Below are 25,932 nucleotides of genomic sequence, written 5' to 3' on the forward strand. Positions count from 1 at the left end.
CATTTTATTTTTTCCTTTGTCAACCTCTCTGATAGTAGGGCCTAGTTTGGAAGAATTTACAGCAGTCTCAGAATTATTGTAAATTACTAACCCTTTGTGAAAACTTACCAATATAGAGGATTATTAAACTTTAAAAAGATCACCAGAATACAAAATGCACTGACATTCTCCCTCACAAGCCACTATCCAGCCAATTCCTTATCCACCGAGTAGTCCATCTATTGAATTCATGAACCCATGTCCCTCCAGTTTAGAGACAAGGATGTCATGTGGGACACTGTAAAATGCTTTGCACAAGTCCAGATAGATGACATCAATTGCTCTTCCCTTATTCACCAGTGCTTCAACCCCATTGAAGAAGGTCACTCAGTCAATCTGCCTTGTGCAATTTGACCTTAGTGAAGCCATGTTGGCTGTCACTAATCACCTCCTTATTTTCCATGTGCCTTAGCATAGTTCCCAGGAGAATCTGCTCTATGATCTTGCTGGCCACAGAGGTGAGACTGAGTGATCTGTAGTTCCCCAGGTCTTCCTTTTTTCCCTTTTTAAAAATGGGGAATATGTTCTTTTCCAGTCAGTGGTAATTTCACCACACTGCCACAGCTTCTTAAGTATGATGGATAGTGGCTTAGCAACTTCATCCACCAGTCCCCTCAGGACCCACAGATGCACCTCATCAGGTTCCATGGACCTGTGCACCTTCAGGTTCCTTAGATGGTCTCAAACCTGATCTTTTACAGTGTGCAGTTCTTCATTCTCACAGTCCTTGCCCTTGCCTTTTGTGACTTGGGCAGTGTGGCTAGAGCACTTGCTGGTGAAGACCAAGGCAAAAAAGTTGTTGAGTACCTCAGCCTTCTCCATATCCCAGGTTACCAGGTCTCTCATTTCCTTCCAGAGAGGGCCCACATTGTCATAGAGGGTGATACCACTGCCTGTCCTTCCGAGTAGCCTGTATCCTTCCACTCCAACACTCCAGTCATAGGACCCATCCCACCATGTCTCTATGATGCCAATAAGATCATAGTCCTGCAGGCATGTGCATGTCTCCTCATGTTTATTCACCATGTTATGTGTGTTTACATTTAAGTTGAGCCCCTGATAAAGTTGGCGTACTGGTTGGAATTCCTTTGTGCTGCTCTTGAGGTGTGCTCCTGCTGACCTGTGACCCTTCTCCAGGCCCTGGGCATCTATTACTGGCACTGGCATCAAACTGACAGGAGTGGAATGGATAGAGGTTCCCCTTCCCCAGCAATTTTAAAGCATTCTTCTAGCTTTTAAAGCCCTTATCTAGCTTTACTCTGTATTCAGAAAGCAAAAATAAATACAGCATTGTTTGCTGGGCATCTTCTGAGTTTTATAATGCAACCTTCATTGGCTAAACTGATTATAAATGGTTATAAACTCTTGTGACATTGCACTGAAATCAGTTGAATTATTCATGTCTGTCATATACTTATGGTTCTGCAGGATTGACATGAAAAGGGGTCCCTTGAGTGTGGGGTGTTATTAGGTAATAAAATAGACAGATAGAGGGAAATAAAGGCGGCATGGCATGGTCAGTTTTAAGTCTGGCAGTTCCTAACTTCCAAATATTTAGTGTGAAATCTGAATAATTTTCCAGAATATTTATGTTACATTGAGTATAGAATGTATAAAAATTAGCAGAGCTTCTTACAGGGAGTTTCTTGTTTTGTATAATAGAGAATGACTGGCTTTTAAGCTGTTTCAAATAAAATCTTAAAGTTTTGTTCTCCCTTCACTTACAATAGTTATGCAAGGTATTTTTCTGCCCTTTTTTCTTCTGCCTTATTTTTTTTTTTTTGTTAGCGAGGTTCATTTTCTTAGGCAAGGATAAGTCTATTTGACACATACAAACACAATTGTGTCTGAACTGTTGCAACAGTTCCAGTGATTTTCCTTCTTTTAACTTAAGGAAGGATCTGTGAAATTTTAAAATGTTTATGCTATTTCCAGAGCTAATGCCAACCTTGGAACCTCTGGACTCACATTCACTTTCCACTAACATTTGACATTTCTCATCCCTCAGAGTTAACTGAACATTCATTAAATCGTTAAATAACCCGGTTGCTCTATGATAACCTTATAATATCTATTCATATGTTCCAGCTGTGAATTTAAAAAGTTGCGTTCTTCCTAAACATGGATAAATGTTCCCACAAGTACTAAAATACCTACCACAGTAATGGGTTCCATTTAAAAGTCTGGGTTATAAAAATAGATAAAATTATGTTTGTATACAAATGCACATATTGAAAGCTCTTGACTCATATCTCACGAGCTGACTGAGTTCTATGTGCCCATAACAAGCAGCTAGTAACATTAAATGATTTCAGAACCTTGATGTTTCAACAAAAATAATTATTGAGTACTTCATAATTTGCTGACATCACGTAATGACAATGGTAATAGACATAGATTTATATAGGGTAGTAAGAAGTTCAGTTAAATGCCTACCATAGAAATAAACCTGTTAAAATGAAATATTATCAACCACTAATATCTTCAGTAATCCCTATACATTGAAAACCTTTTAAGGAAATGCCTATCAAAACAATAGACCTCTTAAATTAATACAAACATTCCATCTTTAAAATAAACATTTTAAAGAACTATGCAACACTTCAGTTTATGCTAATGGCACTATGCAGGAACTTTGGATTATCTAATTAAGGTGCAAATTGTCACATGAATAAATTAATTTTACTGTATAATTTTAAAATAATTCCTTTGTATTCATTGATTAATTAAATAGAACTCTGTGCTTGCAGTGCCTAGGAAAATATAATTAGTTGCTCTTGACTGCTCTTTTCCCTGCTCATAGGACTTGTATAAATGCAGTCCAGCTGCCCCACACTCAAAAGCGACTGTGACCCTCCTGCTGGTTTTTCTTTCTGTGGTTCTGCAGCTGTTAAATTCTTTCCACTCAACTGAGACATTCATGGCACCCTTTTTCTCCTTATCCACATCTTGATATTCTTTGCAACCATTTAATCTTCAGCAGAAGAACTTGGAATGAGACTTCCAAAAGCTGGATTTCCTAGTCTGAGTAATCATAGGCAGTTAATACGAGTGACATCTGAGAGCAAACACAAAATCCTCTGCAAGCATGCGTGTAAAATCCTAGTATGTATCTTAATCACTGGATCTTACTTTGCTTTGTGTTTTAGACCAATGTGGCATTGATTTAGGGTCATCAGTTTTAGCAGAATTATTCCTACTATACTCCACAGTAAATGAGAGCCAAATCTGGTCACGTATTGATACAGTATGCCAAGGGGACAGCCTTAGCCTAGCTTGAAAAGTGCTGCTTCTGTAGAGTTTGTCTAAGCACTATACAATTCAGAGCCAGGAGAATCCCTGTTACCCAGACTGATGCTGCTCACAGTTCAGAGGGCACAAGGGAAGCTCCCACAGCAGAGAGTAAAGGTAGAGGTGATCTCCCTGGGGAAGCTCTTTGGCCTGTATGGTTTAAGAGGGTTCTAGAAACCTTCCCTGTATCTCTAATACAGCTTGTCTGACCTACTACTGAGCATTGTGGGAAGGATAGTAGGTATTTCCATTCCTCTTTGGCTGAGTGAAAGTTGCACAGAAAAGAAATAAAACAAAACGAAACAAAAAAAAAAACAGCAAAGCAAGGGAGAAACAAAGCCTCATCTAGGTGTAACATGAAATTCAACCCTATTTTCCTTTAGTATCAAATTTTCCATTTTACTATGTTTTTGATTTCTGCTTCTGCAATATGTGTCTGTCTTGGTATATTTCCAAATGAGCTGGGAAGTGGACCATGTGGGAAAGTGCATAAGCCCACTTTGATGTTTCAACTCAGTATCACATCACATTTCTGAAGAAGCCTTTTCAGAAAAAGTTGTAAGCCACTTTGCTTTACACAGCCTGGTTGCAGTTATTTCAGGCATCTGATTCCAGGCTTCCAAACACTTACACAGGAGCTGGACCTGAGCATGTCCTTGTCTGAATACCATTTCAAAACCTTCTCATGATTTCACTCCCTTGTAATATTATGCCCACCACTGTGCCTGCAGATCTGTAGACCAGCAGTCATGACATTGTCCTGTTCTCCCTGAAGGGTGAATTTCTATCTTGACCTGCAGGGGAGGCCCAGCAGAAAGTTTCCTGGAGGCCAAGTGCACAACACTATGGTAATCACCAAAACTCTTGCCTTGTAGTGTAATTTTAAAGAAAGGAATGCATGACATCTTCTAATTCATGATGGCCTGAGTAGTGAGATGTGGCTTAGACTCACAGGGCATGTTTTTTCTCTGTGGTAGGAAAGGGCAAAAATTTACCCACCTGTTCCATTGTCTTTTGACTCCTACTTCCAGAAATTTCTTTGTTCCGGTCTTTAATAAAAAAACAAAGGGGGTACCTTTTGATTTTTGGTGATTTCAGACCTTTCAGTTTTGCAGGAGGACCTGTAATTTTGATGCCCTGTTTTCACATGGCTACGTCTGTGGAGAAGGGAAATTAGCTTCATTACACACCAGTACTATATCACCTCTGTGTTATACAGAATCAAATTAGCAGGGTGATAAAGAAAGGGGTGGTTTTTTTTTTTTTCTGTTGTCCATATATTCTGCATACAGTGAAGCATTTTACTGCTCAGTGTGCATGTTTGTGCAGTGGCCAAGCACGAAGAGGAAGTTAGCTATGCAGAAGGCCTGTATATCTAGAAGTAAATTAAAACATGTACAGAGTTAGAGGCAAGTGTTCATTTAATACGGCTGCTTGTCTGTTTGATGCTAACATATTTCTGAGTTAAAGTGTCAGTTTTACCAGTTTCTTAAATAAATGTATTTTTACGTTGCTTTATCAAGGTGGGATGGGAATGTCAGCTTTAAGTAGGATGATGCAAATGTATTGTAATGCAAAACTTGAACAGATGTTGTGAATTCATTCTTTATTTGCTTAGCTGAATCCACTAATCCCAAGAGCTGAACTATAATTTATATTCTATTTATTATTCTGCTGCCACATTGTATGAGATGAGGAAGGCCCTGCTTAATTACATGAAGTATATGAATAAATATTCTAGGATTAAGACACACATATATTCATTATTTCATCTCTCCAGAAACAGAAATTCAGATGTCTAGAAAAGATTAAGGGTGGCAAAACCTGATGAAAAACATAAAATTAAGGAAAGAAAAAAAATAAATCCTTCCAAGTCATCTGTCTACCACCCATCAGAAAGTAGTATCTTTATCTGAGAATTTTTTTTTACCTTTTATTCAGTCAAAATTAAAGTATCCTAGATGGCCACTTCTTATGCAAGGGTATCCAGATCCAGTGGATTTCATAGCCCTGATCCTCCCTCAAAAGTCTGTACTGAGCTTCACAGGGGCACAGTGGCTGACCCACATGCAGGTCACTGTAAAATTTTATTCTTGGAATTTTCTGAGACTTTTCCACTTCTATTTCTTAGTCTTTAATTATGCTCTTTTATCTCAGTTGCATACCACTTATGTCACTCTGAGTATATTTTCTTTTTTCCATAGGCATGTTAAAGCATGCTATGTATGCCCTTACACTTGTTTATATAGGAAGTGAATTTTTAATTGTTGAAGTAGAAAATCAGAATGTTTCATCAGTTGAGAAATTTCTGGCTTCCAGCAGCATAAATAAAAACGTTGTGGTCAAACTATGATACATGGTCAGTTTGCTGTAACGTCACATGTAGCATTATCTCTTTCCAGGTTTTTTTCTGTCAGCAAATGTCTGTGTGCCAGATTAACCCAGAGAGAATAAAACTGTTTGCAGTTTTTTTCAAAATGGCTCTGATTTTATTTTCTCCCTTAAAGCTTATTGGTCTGCAGGTCTAGCCATTTAATCCTGTCTTGCTTGATATCGATTAGGATATTTTAAAAACCAACACTAGTACAGTAGGCAGGTGCTCTGAAGTTTTGCTTCATTGCCATATACACTTATTCTTTGTTTCAAATCCATCAGGCAAGTTGCACTTCATGCTCACCTCTACACAAATCTGAATTATTTCTGTACATTTGTATGAAGCAGTCTCAGTGCAAACTGTATTTCATATAAAGGTGAACCTTATAGACCTCTTAGACTGTATTTTTATACTCATAAAAGGAGCCCAAAATGCAGTGTTTGTCTGCTATAATCTGTTATTTATAGACATCTTTTCTTCTCTCCACCCAAGGATTTATTCTTTCCAAAATTTTGAATACCTGCTTTGGTTGTTAATATTCATGCTGTATAATGAGATATTTCTGTCATATATATTGTACAGAGATAGGCAGAATTGCTCTTCTTTTCTTGGAAACTATAATAATCTATTTCCCGTTTTCTAACTATGTGGAATTTCCCATGTTCCTCATATTTCAAAAATAATTAGGTTATTCCTTCAAGAAAAAAAAAAAAATAACACAGGGAAGTGGATTGAGTATTTACCCTTTATATACACATAACATTCATCAAAATCCCATCCTATTCTTTGCCACTATCTGCTTTTATAAGGTTTCTATTACTTGAACATATTCCAGACATCCTTCTTTTTTTCTTAAAAAAGTAGGTTTCTCTCTTCAGTAGATAGGTCATCTAGATTATTTCAGCTCTCACTTGATAGATTTTTCAAATACAAACCATGCCAAACCCACTCTCCCCATCCTCCCCAAATCCAAACAAACAAAACTAAAAATCCTGAGTTATGAGCACATAGTGACAAGTTTAGCAAACAAAGTCCGTCTCTTTCACATACTTCACAGGCATAATAATACATCAATCTGTTACCGTTTGTCAAAGGAAGAAAAGGGGAAGTTTAGAAAGGAAAAAAAAGAGAATTTAACAAGACAGCACAACCTGGTTTTACTTATTTGTGGTGACAATTTTTACGTTTCTTCCAGCAGAAATACAGGATACAAATGAATTTTGATTGCCTTCCTTTATTCACTGTTTTTTTGTTAGATTTTAGTAAATCATGCCATTTTACCCTGGCAAACAAATACATTGCAGTAAACAAAAGAAAGAGAAAATGAAACTGTGACATAATGAATTACACTGGCAGGACTGATTATTTTTCCTCGCATAAACTATGTTTGGATATTTAAAACTTAGAAGTACATTACTGAGCATTCTATTAAATCAGTTTAATGCTAGACATACATGATTTTTATTTTTTTAAATAACAAGACAAAGATGCAGAGAGAAGGAGTTGCTTTCAGGAAAGATTTGCGTTCTGGTGTTAGAAGTTGTCTTCTTACTGAGGACATTGGATTGCAGCCAGCAACTACCCCTGACTTTGTCAGTTTTGGTCTTTCTTTCTTAGCTAGACTAGAGAGAGGCCCAAGAAAAAGAACAGTAAAAAAAGAAAGAAAGAAACAAAAAAAGTTATTCTGAACCTTTCGTTCAAGGACATCTATGTGGTTTGTTTAAGCTGTTGATTTGGAGCTGCGTGTTTTTGTGCCTTTTGTACTTGCCCTGTTCTTTCCATTAGCATCTTCTATCATGTTGATGTGCTATTGAAATTGTGTGTGTGGTGTTTATTCCAATGCTCAAAGATTTGCTGCGCATACAAAACTGCGAGTGCAGCCTTCTAGCCTATTTGTGCACACACCGTGTAAATCAAATAACGTGCTGAGCCTGAGAATAGTCCTGTGGGTTACTGTGCCATAACCTGAACTGGGGAATATTCTGTCTCAGGGAAAAACTGCTTGCTGGAACTTGTCAGCTGTGCACTTAGGGAGGTGAGGGAGAAAATTATCAGATAACATCCTTATCTGTGAAAACACAAGAGAACTGAGTTTTCCATATTCACAAGCTACCTGAAGGTATTGGCAGCAGTATCTAGTCCAAACAAACAAACAAACAAATCATTCAGAAGTAAAGGAAGAGAGGTCAGAGCACAGCTCCTGTAACACCAGAGGGTCCCGGCCAGTCCGTGCACGCTCACAGCGCTAGCCTGTCTAGCCCAAAGCTCGCTCTTCTGCTTAGGTGTGTAAAAATGACAAATTGGGACAAGGAGGGTGCTAAGGACAAAAGTGGGGAAAATGGAGCTTCTCTCACACTGATTTCCTGTAGAGGGGCACTGGGGAAAGCATCCTGATGGTGGCTTTCCCTGTCTCAGCTTCTAGTTGGAAGGGGGACACACGTGATAAGGTCTTGCATTTATTTATTAGTATACATTAGTCTTGACACGGTGGTGGAGAGGTGTTGATTAATTTAAATCCTTTAGAGCTCCCCATTTTGTATTTTGTTTTGCCTGCATTAGTGAATGAGTTGTGCTGGGTAGGCCATGAAATATTGCTTTTTATCAGCTGCTTGGCTTGGCTAAGAGAGAGATTCACTTTGTCTAATGTTAGATGCCTATGCTGGAGTCAAGAGCGTAGACCATCTTTATACCCAGTGGAAAGAAGTGGGAGCCTTACAGTGCACAATTCATCTTATCTGTTTTCAGCATCAATGTTAGAGTAGGGTATATGACACTTGAATAGTGTCTTCCACTGATTCTTAAGAAACTCTGGGCAATTAACTTACACAAGTTAAGCTGAAGCATATTTCACCTGACTAAAGATTTTTCTTAGCAAGGTAGCACTGAGTGTGCTCACTGGATTCCTCAGGATCCTCTCTAAAGCCTTATAAATACACTCTGCCTTATTTCCTTGAGGCAAAGTACATGACCTGTCAGTGAGAAGAATCCTGGTATTTCACTGAGTTTCTTCATCTGTTTCAGAGTAAGCTGGGGCTGCAGTGGTTGGGGAAGAATTCTCCAGAAAGGGAGAGTTTCAAAGACTCTTCAGATTACATTTCCCCAGAAGCAAGACCTGTTGTTTGCAAGTAACTCTAGTTTATACAGGCATGCACCATATATTCAGTAACTTTTATTACTACTTTCTGTGATACAATAAATTTGAATAAGTTCTTTTGCTATTCTTGAGACCACAAAAGGGTTAAATTTAAGAAGATATTGAATTATTGTGTCTACATGGTAATACAAGCTCAGTTCACAGCAAAAGGTATCTGATACACTGAAGATATGTCATTTCGTGTTTCAATAATTGGTTGCTTAAATTTATTTTTATATATTATTGTCTTTTTTTTTTCTTTCTTTTTAACACATTTTTACTGAGGATAACAGCAAGTTTAGAATACAAAACAAGCAAACAACAACAAAAAACAAACAAACAGCAGCCTAAATCCAAAGTGTTTGGTTACCTTTCCAACAAAAAGGAAAAAAATTAGATAGTTTAAATATTTTAACTCAATTAAAATTAAGTAAAAAAAAAAAAAAAAATAAGCTTATGATTACATAACCACTTTTGTCCAGGACAAGTTTGAGCTGCCACCAGTAGGTGTGGTCTGCTCGTTCCCACTTACCCATTCCCATATACTCTCCTAGTGTTAACACTGCTATTTGCACAACTGGGCTGAGAATCAAACTGGGGAACCATCCTGGCTGAGAACTAGTTACATTTTTTGTGTAGTTTTTGTTTAAGCAGCCTTATACAAGATAAAAATGGTTGATTTAAGACGGCAGATGATGGCACTGGGCCTAAAGGTAATTTTTCATCCCAGCTACCAGTATATTCAAACAAGAGAGGCTGGAGAAACAAGGAAGTTTTGTTAGTCCCTCTGTTAGTCACTCTGCAGATAAGTCAGTCAGACAAGGAGACTTGTGAGATTCCTCTCAGCCACCCAGAGTGTGAGCGTCCTGCCTGGACTGCTCTTGAGTCCATCTATGGTCAGTGGGAAAAGGCACCTCCAGAGGGCAATCTCTTCCCATTTTAACAAAAATATCTAGGAGCCATAGAACAAGTGGAAATTCCTGCCTTCGCAGACTCTTTTGAGAAAAAGATGACTAAGTCAGGCTAGGGGTGTAGCTTTTCAGTGTCTAACATAGGGAAGGGTAGATCATCTCCCAAATGACTTGCTGTGTTCACAGAGGAAGTTTGTGACAGAATTAAATTTCCATAGTTAGCTCTTTGTCTCCTACTACAACCATCAGCCCACCCTTTTTTCTAAGATAAGGCTTGATTTAGTGGATAGAAGGACATTGTGAACTCTGATTAGACTTCCAGGATAATGTAGTGGAATTTCAGAGACTTTTAAAGCTGGGGGAAAACAGCGGATAATTTTTGTCTGGCTCCCTGTGTAATATAAATTGTAAAGAATGTTTGGTTGAGTCTTGTCTTTGAGTCCTGTGATTTTCATGGATCTAAAGCAAATCTGATCCAAACTTACAATTTCAACCTTTTAAATTTTAATTTGGCTCTGTTTAAGGACTGAGATCTATTTCTTTGGGTTTCTGCTGTGAGTGAGTTTCAGACTGACCACTTTCACAGTTACTTCTTCATGCACTGAGTCTAGCATCGAATCATCTTCGTATCAGTCAGCATTTGCTAAGCTTTCCAGAAGTTGTGTCTCCAACACCTCTGGTTCACTATGATTTCTAAGAAGATCCAGTTGATACAAGTATAGGAACAGGGTAGTCCCAGCCTTATTAGCAGTCCATAAGGCAAATGTCTTTGTGATCATACAGCTAGTTGAGCTATTGGGAAAGTAGGATTCCTGGTTTTTGATAGCTAATGTGGAGTGCTAGACTAACTAAAAGGATCTCTAGTGAAGCTTTGGCCTCTCCAGGCAGAATTCGTCCAAACAATTCCTGGGCACAACTGGGGAATTAAGACAGTCTAGTGACCAGTCCCAGAAGACAGCTTAGATGTGACTGCACTCTGTTGGAAGGTGACAGAGTTTAGTAGAACACAGTAGAAAACTTAATAATTAGAAAGGCTGGGTTTAGTTTTTTGTTTGGTTGGTTGGGGTTTGTTTGTTTGTTCATTCATTGTTTTTGTTTCTCCCAGACAGTTTCTATGCCAGAGAAATAATCTTAGCCATGGAGTCCTCAGCAGGACTGCTACCAAACCAGAGAACATTGCCAGTCTGCAGGAGCTAGGAAACTCAAGGATCTGTGCAGCTCCAGAAAACTAGAAATCTAGGTGAAATTTGCCCTTAGAGCAGTTTACCGCAGGTGTTACTTCAGAGTTGCTACAGCTCCTCGGACCACTGATGTCCCTGGAGTCATTCCAGCCTTGCAGCATTGCCTGCCATGGTGTGTGTGAGTGGACCCAGGACAGAAAAATTTTGAGTTGCACCAGAACTATAAGTGAATTCAGCTGTTAAGGAACCAAATAAATAAAATGTCAGGAAATACAGTTAGCACACAAACTTCAAAAGTTAGCTCTGTTTCGTTTGGAGTTTAATCAAAAGTGACACAGTTGCAAAATCTTTCCTTTTCAAAAATTGTCATTTTATGATGAAAAAGCATTCCAGCTCATTACATCCAGTCAGATGTAGACTAAGGAATACCTTTAAGAAAGTATAGTGATAATAGGAAGCATGAAAATGTATAAAATTCATCAATTTAGTAATATGTTGTAGCATGTCCACAGTTAAAATTTGAATTTTATACTTTATTTGACTTCGTATGACTTAAGTTTCCTGCATGAGTTCTTTCATCTATTACACCGAAGAGCCCTTTAATATCTAGCATTTTCTGCCTTTGAAGGTACTTGATGCTGTAATCAAGTCTCCTGCTGATCTTTCAATAGTGTAAACTGATCAAATTCTTTAAACTCTCTTTCCTATAAGACTTTTTGTTCAAAATGAAGAAAAAATTACTTCAGACTGATGGAAAACATTTTTGTCAATGTCACTTTCTGAAGAATTACTCCTTAATAGGCATGTGTCATATGACAGATACTGAAAAAATGTTTTCCACCATTCAGTGACCTGATTCAGTATCAATTAAATTGGTTGGTGAGGCTTTGCATTCTTTCTGCACTGATTTTCAGTGAGGCATCCAAAGAACTGACAGGAAGCAAATCACTTGTCCCACACTGTTATTAACCAAGGTCATGTCTAATAATATAAAAGATGTAAAGTGATTGTACACCTTGTTTTCTTCACCCTTAGGAGAATCCTAAGCTTGCAGTTTGGATATCAAAGATTCGAGAGTCGAAGAAAAACTGACAATGTCTGCAAAGATGTCAACCAAGCCAACATTAGAGTAACTCTACTTCTGCTGATTTTTCTAGGTATAAAGATTTGGCTGATACAGCAGCAGGAGAGAAGAAGAAGTTGTCTGCCAAGGAAAGATGTCGTCTTGTTCTTCAACAGTGTAAATTACAAGGCTGGCAGGTTTGTGATCTACAAAGCAATTAAAATATCATTCTTTAAACAAGCTAGCTGAGTCATTCCCACTGTGGCAAGCCACCAGATCCTTTGCAGCACTATATTCTTTCAGTATTTAATATATTCTTTGAGGTAGAATCGCACAGATTTTCTGTGTTTTCTAGCATATGAATAACTGTGGTAATTGTGTTAAAAAATCAGTGTATTCCTGGTGGAAAGAAAATATTCCAACTAAGCATATATATTGTGTAAATTTTTAAAGGTATCTGGTGTACACATTTTAGTGGTTGAGTGGTTTCTGATTTAAAAAAAGAAAACGCTGCACATTTTCTTTATGTAAAATCCTATACTGAATGCTGTACTGTGACCACGGGAGAGAACAAAAACAACTAGTCAGGATTTACCATCTAGTCAAAGCCTTTGTAGGCACCACCATGCTGATTCAGAGACAGACCAAAGTATCTAGGGTTGCTGTACATCAAGTAAAGTGAAAAAAAAATTAAAAAGCCAAATGTGAACAGGAAGCTCTCAACACTCTATCCCATCTCCTTACCCTATTTGTATCTTAGTTAATCCTCATCAGCATGAGGATTGCAAGGTGGATCTCTCCATTTAGCCAGAGTAGTCAGTCTTCTCCTTGGGGTAGCTTTGTAATTGAGCAGGACTGATTTCTTTAACATCTGCAGTTTCTAAAGAAAATGGTGTTTCCTTGCATGCTATATAAGCTATTCTACAGAAAAGAAGCTTTCTGTTACTTAATGTGTAGTTCATCGTCCCAGGTCGTGTGAGCTTCAGATTCAGGTCTTTTCCCAGCCCAGGAGGACTGAAATCTATTCCTCAAGAGAGCATCCAGACCAGCTTCAGGGACAGGTATGAAGTTTAGGGACTGAAGACTCCTATAGGCTTTGGGAATATTAGTTTAAAGGAAAGGGTTAACATAGGTCACCTAATTCATGTGTGACCTCTAAGCACGAAGATGCCTAGAAAATGTTTCTGCAACTGTTTGTGAAGGGCAAGGACTACGTTGGACTTTGTGCTATGGGTGCTTCTCAGTGGCCCAGACTCCTTAGTTGTAACAGGAAAAACAGTAAGCCCTCCACTAGGTTGGGAGCACACATACATGATCACCTGCACTTGGACACATAAGAAGATTTTTCTTTGGTCAAAATACTGTTTAAGTTCCCTTTTAGTCACTAAAATAGGTAGTGGGCATATATAGCCTCACTCTTTCAATAGCAAAGAGCAAAAGGATGGACTCTGAAAATATAATAATATTAAAATAGACTTGTTTTCCCTATTCATATTTCTCAAGTCAGCTCTGGGGTATATCTTGCATCCTTGCCACAAGGTTCCTTATAAAAGAAGTCAGTAATATCTAGAGGCTGTAGCTTCGCTTACAAGTACCTGGAGCTGAGAGCATCACTAACCTTCAGAACTCATGAGGAGCTACAAGCTTGACATGGTCAAAAGCTGTGTAACAGTAACTGCATATTGTGCTCAACTCATGAAACACACAGTAGGATTCCTATGGAGTTTATTTTCCAGGAGCCAGTAACAGCATTACGGCACAAAAACAAGCAATTGGCTGTCAGCAAAAGCCTACAGCTCAAGACTAGTGATCCTGTAGTGATTGGCATTTCTAAATAAGCCTGAAACCTTGAAAGACAAAAATGTAAAAAGGAAATTGCAAAACAGAATCTCTCCATCGTGCAGGGAACTGAAGCTTGTGTTCTCTAACAGATTTTAGAAGTTCTGACTCCAGAATCTCATTAACACCAGAAGAAGTCAGATGTGCAAAACTACAGTAGTCCATAATACATTGTCTTTCAAACCAGAAAGGAACAAAACTCTTAAGAGATGCTGATGAGTTAAATGAAATAGGAGGTTTTGGGGGTGAGAGTCATACCATTGTCACTCAGTGACTAAGAAGCACATGGGAACAGACTAAGCTGAAAGGAGCAAGATCTGAAAAAATTAGTGACCTGCTCCTTACACTTTTTTTCAATCCTCAGAGAGCTGTGACAAAGGGATAGAAAGATGTTAATCATGGAAGGAAACATCTAGGAGAAAATTGACACTAAGTCCAGACCATTTCTTACAGACAAATGACCAGTGAATACAGGTTTGATACCAACATGTTTTGTATAGGTGATACAAGACCATATACCCAACTATCAGCAGTAGTGACTAATGTCTGTGTCACATAATGTCTCTCTCTCAATTATCTTTTTGATTCATTTGACTAATCATGAAAGTTGAACTTTAAATAAGAATCTAAATGAGGAAGCTTATACAATCTGCAGTTGTCATGGGTGCTCTCCTGTATGCTTTTACATCAGAGGACTCTGAAAAAAAAAAAAATTACAAGGGAAGAAGGGGAAGATAAAGAAGGAAAAGAGGAACCCAGGATGATGTCAGCTAGCAAAGCCAGAAGAAGGGTGTCATCTGTAGTGCATCGTTAAAATCATCCAAGAAGTAGGGGGTTACACATATAACCAGTTTATTCAGCCACTGTTTCCAGCAGTAACTACTTCAAATGAATCACTGCTGGAACTGAAAAATCTATTTGATGCAGGGGTTCATGAATAAGTCAAAAATTCCTTCCCTGACACTGTTACCTGCACTTCCCTGAAGAGCTGTTGCAGATTCAGGTAGAGATATTGACCAAAAAATAGATAACTAAAACATCCACATCAAAGATGATGAAGTTTAGGAGAAGGCAACACGCATCTGAAATCAACCTCCTGCTTATATGGCATCATCAGAGGATGAGGTTGCCAATAAACTCCCCAGCAGAGGGGGAGGAAGAAAAATCTGGACTTTATAGCTGAGTGATTCTGGATGACACTTTATTTAACTTCCTTCTGATAATGTACCTTACCATCTTGTTTTGTGAAAGGTGATGTTAACCTGGGGGAGGGGAAAGTAAATCTGTGTTCAGAAGTGAAGTACCAAAAATGAGTAAAGAAAATGGTTTATTTCCTGCTTGCCAGTTTATCTTTTCTTTCTCACATAAGTTGTGATTGGAAAATGTTTTATTAACGAAAAAAACAGCAAAACCCAGAGCCTGGTCACAGAACAAGTTATTTCTTCTGCAGTCTGTTTTGAAATGGAGCACAAGCAAAGAAGATCCAATACCAGAATCAAATTTTGGTTAATTTTCTACTGCTTAGTAGAGCAAAAGAGCAAGCACTATCAGCTAGCCAATAGCTGGTGCTTGATTCAGCAGCTTCTGTATTAGAAGAAAACATATATTAGGGAAGTGTTGATAGGTTTATGAAATATTGCTGTTACTTGGTTAAGCTGAGCTGGAGATAACTAAACTAGGACAATAAAATAGCTGTTTCATTGAAGCTGCCATACTATGCAGTTTCAGTTTATCTTAACTGCTGAAATTATAAAAGTGCAGAGCTATTAATGAAAGGCAGTTTTTGCATCCTGATTCTGTGCACAGCCTAGATAAGGTGTTCTTTCAACTTAAATATATACTTGATCGTGACAAGCCTAGCTACTTGCTGTGAGTTTTAAGCACACTTGATATAAGGGAAAATCAGATTTCTAAATCAAAACAAACCATTCTTACTCCAGACAGAGTGAAAGTAATAGACTTGTTTAACCCCTGGAGAAGTCAGTGAGAGTTTTACTATTAATGTTATAAGGAGCAAGATGATACGTAGTAACTTAAGTGTCAGGTTGAGTGGAAATACTGACTGCTCCATGTAAAGCAGAAGAATCTCCTGCTTTCCAGAACATATGAAGGCTGAAGTTCTTTACAGTAGGAAATCCATGTTTTCAGTGCTGTTTTCATTTATTGTCACACAGTGATGTATTAGTTAAGCAAAGACTACAATCCCAATAGCATGACTAGCTTGGAAACATTTTCATGCTTTGAGAGAAGTATGGGACACAAACAGTCCTCGGCTTTTTCTACTGACATAAGGAAACTTTCATTTGTTTGGATTATCATTCCACACACTGTTAAGCTTGCAAATATAAATTCAATAAAGGAGAATTAACTCATAGCTTACTGCGGTTTCTCATTTAAACTTGGAGCTTTAGATTTTGTTTAGCTAAGGTCAGTGGTCTGATATTAACCCTTCTCAGTTACTTTAGACAGAGCTTGCCAAAGTGCAAACAACTTGTATTATACCAGAAGATAAAACATCAGTTTAATTTGGTCTTGCTCTACAGTGCAGCTGTTAAAAAGAAGTGCTGCAAAGGCCAGACTTCACTGAAATTGAATCTTTCAGCATTTGACTGATAGAAATGCTCATCTGGTTAAAAGATAGGAATCCTTAAATATGTCTAACAAAATCTTTGTCTTCATTTATCTTTCTAATTTTTAGCCCGCTTCTTCTAATCTACAATTTTACCTTCTTACCAGTAGCCTTGAATTCTGAACACAAGAGATCACTCATTTTGGAAAAAGTAAGACAAGTCTTAAGTTTGAATGGGATAATCAAAAGGCTCATCAGGTATGAAATAAGCAGTACAGGAAAGTCAGTCAGAATGTTTTTATGAAGCTCAAATCAGCATCAGGTAGTTGCACGAGACAGATATTGTGTTAGTGCCAGTTCGTGTTTTTATAGCTGCTGACACTGCTAGAGTTCTTTCAGGAGCCTGCAGTGCTTCTGGAGAAATGATCCTTGCCAGTGGGGAACTGTATTATTAAACTTCTTCCACTCAAAAAGAATGTTAAAACACAGAACAAGCCCTCGATAAAGGGAAATACCAGAACTCCATCTAGAGATTTTAAATTCTTCTGACACTTCTAGAACTGCAGATGGAAGATGAAGAGTCTGATCCACAGTTCTTGCCAGTCACCAGAACCATATTTCATTATTGACATGGAGGTGTTTCTTTTATTGGATTAGATACAGGTGTATTTAAGTATTTTTTTAAATTTCAATGTATTAATATACAGTGGTAGCATACCAGAGTCCTTTTTGGGAAAAGTGTATTTGTGATTAAATAGAAAAATATAGAACATAAGTGGCATATGATTAAATCAGAGAAATGAGCGGAACTATATGAACTCATACATATGCAAATTGTATGCTTAGTTCAGAGAGACTTTGAAGTTATTTGTTAAACAGAAATGTTTATTTTGGCTTAAAATGAAATGGTTATGCCATTTATAAATTTATAAATCGCTTTGTACATGATACGATAAAGTACTAGAGCACTTTGTGAGCAATGTAATATAGAAGGGTTTCTTAACTCTTTTTTTCCCCTGGAGTGTGAAAACTTTGAGTACCCATAAATTCTATGGCAGTTTATTCATTTGTAATTTAGTAATTTAAACTGTGCTGGAAGTCAATGTTCCTTTTTGTCTTTAGTTTCTTAGAATAAGAGTCAATTTTCATTAAGGCAGATTTAAAATTAAGTAAATTATGAAGATATTGTTTAAAAAAAAAATCCCAGGGGGTAAATTATTAAAACACCAGTGTCTAGATTTCCCTCACATTTTGAATTACGTCAGTAATATTACATTGTCCCATTATATCTTTGTTACATTATATCATCCCATTATATTCTTGGAAATAATTTGCTATGAGCAGAAAACACCACACAGTGAGTTTGGACCTCACAAGTACTACCAAAATCTGGCCTAGGTCAGCCACCACCGGCAAGCTTCCTCAACAGCTGTTTTGCGCCACACAATATGAATTCATGCTATCCCCTTGGCCAGAGAAGAGGAAGCGTGGTTCACTTTGACCTCAGAACACTCACAAGCTCTCTGTCTCTCAACATAGAGCTTTCTTTTTGGTTCATATTTCTATCATTTTTTTTCCTCAAGAATATAATCCTCCCTCTGTCCACCTTGCAGGGCTTGCTTATGACTACTAGTCTTGCAAACTTGTTCTTTTCTTTCTGATAAATCTTTTGCATCTAGATCTCTCAAATCTGGATTCCATCCCTCTCTTTCTTCCCCCCCCTCCTGATCCTTGTATCTGTCTTGACACTTTTCTCATTTTCTTCTCTTTTTTTCTTCTTCAGATAGTTCATATTTGGTCCCAGTGTTCATCCCTCATTTGTCTGGTTTAGTTTTCCAGTCTCCCACCTTACTTTTTCTGCTACTGCTGTCCCTGTTGCCTGTTACCTATATTTCTCAGCTCACACAGAGAAACTCTTTCATATTGTTGCTTTTGCTGCTACATCTATTTCTGGAATTTTGAAAGACTTGAGTGATAGGTCCAGTAAATACAGAGATCCCATGAGAGAAAACTGGGATAGGGTTTCTTCCACTGGGTATTTCTCACATACATCTTGTGTTTCCTGGTCACTTCCTTTCCTGTAAGACCTTTTTTGTCACCTCACACATCCAAAGAGCTGTGAGGTCTGTACAGTTTTTGGAAAAGGAACGACAATTTTTCTGCCCTTTCCCAGAGAACGGAATGACAGTTTTTCTCCCTGAAGTCCAACTCTTGACAAGCCCTTACATAAATTCTGAATGTCACTTGCGTGAATACTGGACTACTCACATACTTTATATTAAGGCCGCACATAAGCTATGCTAAACTGTGGGTTTATTCAGTATGTAACATGGTAAAAGGTCACTAGTTTGCCAGAGACAAAAAAGGACTCTTAAAATGTATGAAGAAAGCAAAGAGAGTAAGGCTTCAAAATAACATTTCAGTCCTTGTAAAAGATCAGTACCCTGTAAATGTGTTTGTCATTATATTTTTGCAGACATATACACTGCAAAAAGACACATTTTACAATAGTTTTAAGGCTTTTTTCTACATTTCATTAATGCACTGTGAAAATGTGTGTCATTGTGTAAAATATCATTAGATTATAGTTCTCTGTCTTTTGTAGGTAGCTATTTTGAAAGTACTGCCAGAAACACACAGCACTCCCACAAATTGCCTTCTTTAAACTAAAGAACAGCTTTACAGATTCCCTTGACACCTATTAAATATGAGCTAATACTGCCTCCGTGCCACCTACACACCATCTCAGCATCCATTCCATAGTTTTGAATGTCTGTACTTCTACATCCTACACCTTTTCTGAAAAGAAAAAAGTAAAAAAAAAAAAAGGAAAAAAGAGAGAAAGAACAGCTCCCTCACATAGTTTCTCCTTCCTCCCAGGAAAAAAAAAAGAAGAGGACTGTAGCAGTAATTGAAGCTTTGGTAGTCATCAATGACAATTCTACTTAATCTTTAAAAAATGTGTCATTTTGAAAAATAACATTTAAAACCCTAATGCTTTTCTAATTAAAATAACTATGACTGTAATTCACAGATGGTTTACTTTTACAGGAGTCTGAATGACATTAAAATTTCAGACTCAAATGAGAGCACTTTGTAGTCCAGAAAGTATTGAAAAGTGAGTGCTTTAGTGGAAGAACATTTTCACCTTTTTTCCCCCTAGGCAAGCAGGAAACATTTTGTGATTAGAGAAAAGACTAGAATGAAGACAAGTGGCAGCCTCAAAACCTGTTTTGATATCTGGCATGTGAAATTCCCAATGTTTTTCAACGTTATTGCTTCCACTGAATGCCAGAACTGTACAGAGGGCAGTGAGACCAGCTTGTTCTCGGCCAGCTTTAGAGGGTATCACATTTAGTTCAAAGACTGAGCAACACAGATCTCCAGCCATACTAACGCAGTCAAATGTGTCACAGCAGTTTCTTCCATACCTGCTTCTGTCTAGAGCTCTGCTCTCTATAGACCCAGCATATGATGTAAAAATCTATAAATAGCTTTTATCTGAATGTAAAAATGATTTTTATTGACATTTTGTATTTCTCCATTCACTTAAAAATTGTAACAGGCTTCTACTAATGAAGTTCATAGCATAAGTGATGCCACAAGAACTCCATTTATATTGTTCTTAAGGTGCAGGATCAGAGAAAAGAGTGCTAATGCTTTGCATGTTCCCTCGCTAGATCTGTAACTCTACAATGCCAGACACTTGTAGCTAAACTGACCATAAACTTAAGCAATTGTCTTGACTGTGTTTTTGCAACTGCACACTGCAAAATAAATTGAGACTTAACATTCACTTAGGTTACATATTCGAAATATAGCCTTGATGTGACCAGTGTGTTAATTGTGAGGCTAACTGGGAATGGGGTTTTTAATTTTGCCAGGGGCATTGCGGGTAATTGGGCATTTTTTAAGGTTCTAGAATGTAACTTTTCATCCCCTTTTCTTCTGTCAAAGTACTATAATGTTGCCCTAGTAGAGATGAATGTTTTAGAGACTTCCAGTGAGGAAGTACGGGGAGAAACAAGCATTTTGAGGAATGGAGGGAAAGAGGCAGAAATAAGGGAAAAGTGGATGATTTGGCATAGGCCTGAGACAAGGGGAATAAAAGGCTCCAATGTGATGTAGAGGGCTTATGGAAAGGAAAAGTGGAGTATAAAGAGAAAATGTAATCAGAGTAGAAGACTATGATTTTATTAAGTATTTGTATCCAGGATTTGGTTGTCTGGGAGCTACTCAGATTCAAATGATTATTCTAATAACTACACGATAATTTAATTACAGTTAACCATATGAATAATAATTTGGTTGTTCTTTTAGAATAATTCTGAATTTAAGGTAAAATAAGCAAGAAAACAGAGGGCTTAGTAGCCAAAGCTAGTAATAGGGAAAGTTCAATATGTGTTGTTTGATGAGCAATAGTTACAGAATTTTCAGGGCTTAGTGACAGAGTAGATGTGGTGGGAGGAGTCAAGGTTGAGTTCTAGTATCCTGGAAGAAAGCTGAAGGTGTGAAAATAGAATACTTGATGGGACAATAAGAGAAAACTGATAGGATTTTCTGGGAAAACATGAAAAGATTGCTTGTTCATGATACAGGATTAGATATCTAAAAGAGAAGCAAATTTAAACTAAAGAAGAAAGTGGTAGACCTTTTTTTCTCAGAACTTGTTGATGAAATAATGAGGAAAAGAAGTGGGGACAAAATGAAAGATTCCTAAGAAAATTGAGCAACCTCTGGGAAAAAAAACAGATTCCAGAATTGATGAAGGATGAAGAATAAGTCAGAGTACTAAGACTACCAGGCAAAGAGAGAATTTTGAAAGCATGGCAAGAAAAGTGATAATGTTTGTTGGAAGTCACTGGTCACAAAAATGAGAATGAGAATATTTCCCTGAAAACAGAGTGTGAGAGCACCATGAAATCTCAGTGAGATTGCCTCAGATGAAGTTAAAAATTGGAAGGCATCACTCAAGATAATCTATTAAGGAAATATAAAGACAACATTTTACCAGGCTAGCTACCATTGTAGAAACAGGATCTACGAATAAGCAATATAGTTCTGGAATAATAGCTCCAATTTATAAGCAGAAAGGTTATTCCAGAATAGATGGTCTGAATAGAGGAGCTGCTCTGGACTAGCTAAGTTATACTAGTATTTCTGTAGCTGCATTGTTTTCTACAATAGCTGTTCCAGGCATTTTCCACCATGCAAAGAAAGACTATTCCCTATTTATGAGTTTCTACAATGGCAAGACAAGTAAAATGTGTTTTTTGTCACCTTGCCTTCACACACTTTGCAATAACACAAAAAGGCCTATTTTATTGGGAAAAGACATACAGCAGGAAAAAAAAAAAAAGTTAGAAAGCATTCTAATTTTGCCATTTGAGTGCATCTAATTTTAACTAAAAGACTAACAGTTGCACCATCGTCTGTCAGCTCAAATTTCAGAATTCAAGACTTTTTAAAACATTTGATGCAAAATAGTGTAGAGTAGGGAGAAGGGAAGCCAAGGGACAAAAATGTGCCGCAGACATTTCTGAATTTTGTTAATGGAGTTCAGACATGGTATCTAAGTACTGGCTTTCTGCAGTTCATCATTGCTAGTGATGTACATCTGACAGTAGTGTTTGGGTTAAAAACAGTTTGTTGAAAAGGTATGACAGTCTCCCTGCTGGTATCTGTCTCCCAGATCTATACTGAAAAATAACAACAGTGCAGCAGGATGGTGCAATGAGAAGAGAATGAGCTTATGAGCTGCAGACAAACAAGAGCTGGAATGAATTTCTGCAATTTCAGCCAGACTTTAATTAATTGATCAGTATGTCTATTAGCCATACAAAATTAAAAGCCACACAGAAGCTAGAATCTTCACAGGATAGCACAGTTATCTGGTACTGGTCCTTTTATTTCTAAGGAGCAAAGGAAAGTTTCTCCTACAGAATTCCTGAGAAGAAAACGGTACAATAAAACCCATAATTTGACCAATTTTTAGTTACTTACTCTTTGTAGAGTAGCTTGCTTATGTGTGGTGGGTTTTTTTAAGGCTATTAAAAAGGAATGCTTTTGAAGATGATACGGAAAAGAATTTTTAAGGATTGTTTCAGCATGTTCAGAAAGTATCAAAAGGAAGGTGTTTTCTTTTGGTCTAACTAGCTACATTTTTCCATAAAGGGGGAAGATCATCTGATGATGGTTATTAAGACCCTCAAGAGGTAGATGAGTTAAACTAAGCAACTAGCAGCACCAGAATAAGCTCATATACTCAGTCAATACTTAGGAGATTATTTTTTCACAAATGAGTCCTGAGTCCCTCTGTCTCTGACTTCTTAAGCTTGATTCTAAAAGACCTGCAGAACAACTTCAGCAGGCAAGGCTGGGAACTAGGATTCATAGTTTTCCTAGACAATGGGAATCATTCTCACTAACAGCACTGAGTTTCTCCCACCCTCAGACTTGAGCTAAATCCTTCCTGTTGCACAGATGGCAGCTGTCACCATTTTCTGCTGCACGTGGGTTTATGGCTTGCCACCTTTCTCCTTGCCTGCATCCCTTCTTTTCTATTACATTGTCTAACACATTAGTGTAATTACATTCAGAATGCTGCTTTTTTTTTTTTCCCCCAACCTGCATTTGACTTGAAGATTGTACTATTTGTTCTGGATGCTTTTGGAACTGAAGGGGGACTGTGCATCTGACAGCTTGCTTGTCCTTTCCAAATACATCTTCTATTCAACCCAGTGATACTGCCTTTCGGTACAAGTATTTGCATTGTACCATTCTTAAATTGTAGATCTCAACCCTTAGCTGGATTGTATACGTACTATTGTTATTCACTTGTCATCGTTTTGACCTTTTTCTGTTGATGGTAAAGGTTTCCCTGCTGTTTATATTCTAGATAGGAGTCCGAAAAGTGTTTCTTAAGTACTGGCAAGCTGACCATCTCAACGACTTGTGCCTTCAGCTTCAGAAGAAAATTATAACCTGCCAAAAAGGTAACAATTACAAAACAAGTGTTCCTGAGCTGTCACTTTGTACACTGAACAGAATATTGCATAACAAAAAAATTTTCTCCTCCTTGAGTAGTTGCTTTATTTTATACATTTTCCTACAGACATATTTCCAGCTAACAACTTACACAGATTTTTCAGATGATACTAGCATTGGGGATGCTTGCACTTTCTGTCTGTCAAACATAATTATATGGCAAGCTGTTGACTGTAATTAAAACTTAGAGGATCTTGAATATTTCTTTTTTAAAGTATGTGCAGTGATTTTTTCAAGGCATTAAGATCACCTTTAACTTCCTGTTGCAAATCAAATAGCATAATGATACAAAATTGCAATGTGTTCCAATATATCAACAGTGAATGCAAAGATAATAATTTAATATTTTTAGTTGTCTTTATTTTCCCGTTTTCTTACAGCTTTCATATTTGGCAGTGCTTGGTTTTTTATGTTTAGGCATTTTTCCCCCTTTGATGCATGCATTTTTACTAAGGTCTCATTGACATGTTTTGGCATGTTTTTAAAAGGAGGTATTATACATTGCCTCCTGATTTCCTGTTACTTCTTTTCCATTTCCTATCAAAATCTCAAATAACTGCTGAAAATGTGAATATTGCTTTGTTTGAAGAAGCTTCCTTCACACAATGCATTATTTATCTAATTGGCTGATGTCTGCAACAATTCCCATTATCACTTTTTTAAAGGAAATTAAAAAGACAAAGACTTGTGGGGTTTTTTTTAGTCAGATACATAATATTGCAGACTTAAGAATATAAAAACCCTTTTTGTTTTAACTATCTGTTCTTCATTGTGAGTGTGAAGTGAAAATGAGGAAATCAAGAGAAAACTTGAAGCAAGTGGAATCGAAATCTTAGCAGTTCAGGAATGAATGTGGAGAGTGACAGTTAAAACAGATCATGGTTCAGCTGGATGTATAACTTGTGCCTGATACCTTATAGAAGTCACCCTGTTGTATTAACACATTTAGAAAAGCAATGATTTATCCTCTTTCCCTTCTCATGCTGACCTATCAAAGAAAGGAAATATTTACCTTTCAGAGTCCCATTTGCAGAGTGCTTTAATACACCAAAATGTAAAACATCCTCAATATGTCCATGTTTGGTAGAGGTAAGAGAACAGACATCTGCCAAACCCTGCCTGAAGAATGAAGATAATAGGTCTTCTAGGATTCTTACAGAAATATTTATTTTGGTTTTGCTTCTAGCCCTCCATAGTTAAGCTAACTTGAAAAGTCATTTTCACCAAAACTATGCATTCGAAGCTTTTATCAAAGCTATCACTCATATGCATGTTTTTTTATGGTCTGGGAAACCTGAGAAAATCAAGAATAAGAAGCAGCTAGACATCCATTCGACTATGTTAGCTCATGAAATAAGCTGCCCTTTGAAAACAGGTACAATGGTAAACTTGCAGAATTAGCATGCCGAAGAGCTCTGGCAGGTTGGGAATAGGATAGGGTATGCATTGTTTTTATCTCATTCTTACTAGCAATCCCTTCAGCATTCCCTTAAATCTAGGGGGGAAAGAAACAAAACAAAACAAACCAGATAAGTCTTTTTCTATTTTCCTGAAAGTTAACTTACACGGGCAAAGAAAGGGGACAAACTAAAGTGAAGGCATGTGTAAAAACACTTTTTATTTAAAAACAGATCTGTGAGTTTAGAGACTGTCATATTTTTTCACAGCTATGAGAACTACATGTGGAAGGTTTTGACCTTGTTGAATCACTGAGAAAATTGTTTGTACCTGTTGGAAAGTCCATTATGCTGAAGTTCTTCCATTAGAGTTCATATAGATTAGAAATTAACTATAATACATTGTAAACACAATGGCTAATACACTTCTCACATAACCCAGATCCCTGGTCTACTTGAATTTCGATTATTCCGATTTTTGTCCTTAGATGAGCTGTAAAAAAGTAGATATTCTTCTGCCTTATGGGTGCTAACCTCAATTATTTTAATTTGCATAAGTGAGAATTATTTTAGATATACATAAATGAGGAGCAAGTTCAGAAGAAAATCTTAGTAACCATACAGTAGTAGATGACACTGCACAGTAGAGGTCTAGGAGATGACAATTTCATTTCCCAGCAGTTTTTGAGGTTATAAAATTAGTTTCTTGTTCTGTGTTGAACCGAAGACAAAATCTTTCAAATGTTCTCATAAAGAAGGAAATGTGGTGAAATGTCCGTCTCCTAATGAAAACCTGAGATACTCAGTTCATGAAAATGTGTGCAAAAGAAAAGAGAGGTGTCTGTTTGCCAGCTCTTCCTGACAAAACTTTGTTGAATATTTTTTCAGAACATTTCAGCTTTGATGAAAGTGCATAGTTGAGAATAGCTGTACAGTCTCTAAATGCCACAGTGAGCTGTACTGGATGTCATTTTACTGGACCATCCTGGCAGGCTACTCTGCATCGTCCATGTCTGCTAACAAACCTACCAAAGGATTAGCCTCTCTATTTCCTTTTCCTAACCAACCTTAGTGGTGTTACCACCCCA

At 37.3% G+C, this 25,932-nt stretch overlaps 1 protein-coding gene across 3 annotated transcripts in view; it reads left to right on the plus strand.

Moving 5' to 3' along the window:
• Nucleotides 1-25,932, plus strand: part of MYO16 (myosin XVI) — a 385,805-nt gene that overhangs the window by 310,204 nt on the left and 49,669 nt on the right. For all 3 annotated transcript variants that reach the window (XM_065058425.1, XM_021296623.2, XM_005509047.4), the window contains exons 28-29: nucleotides 12,087-12,189; nucleotides 23,299-23,395. In XM_065058425.1, coding sequence (XP_064914497.1) covers nucleotides 12,087-12,189; nucleotides 23,299-23,395 — 200 coding nt within the window. The remainder of the gene's footprint in view (nucleotides 1-12,086; nucleotides 12,190-23,298; nucleotides 23,396-25,932) is intronic.

The sequence above is a fragment of the Columba livia genome, chromosome 1 (genome assembly GCF_036013475.1).
Source record: "Columba livia isolate bColLiv1 breed racing homer chromosome 1, bColLiv1.pat.W.v2, whole genome shotgun sequence".
NCBI lineage: Eukaryota > Metazoa > Chordata > Aves > Columbiformes > Columbidae > Columba > Columba livia.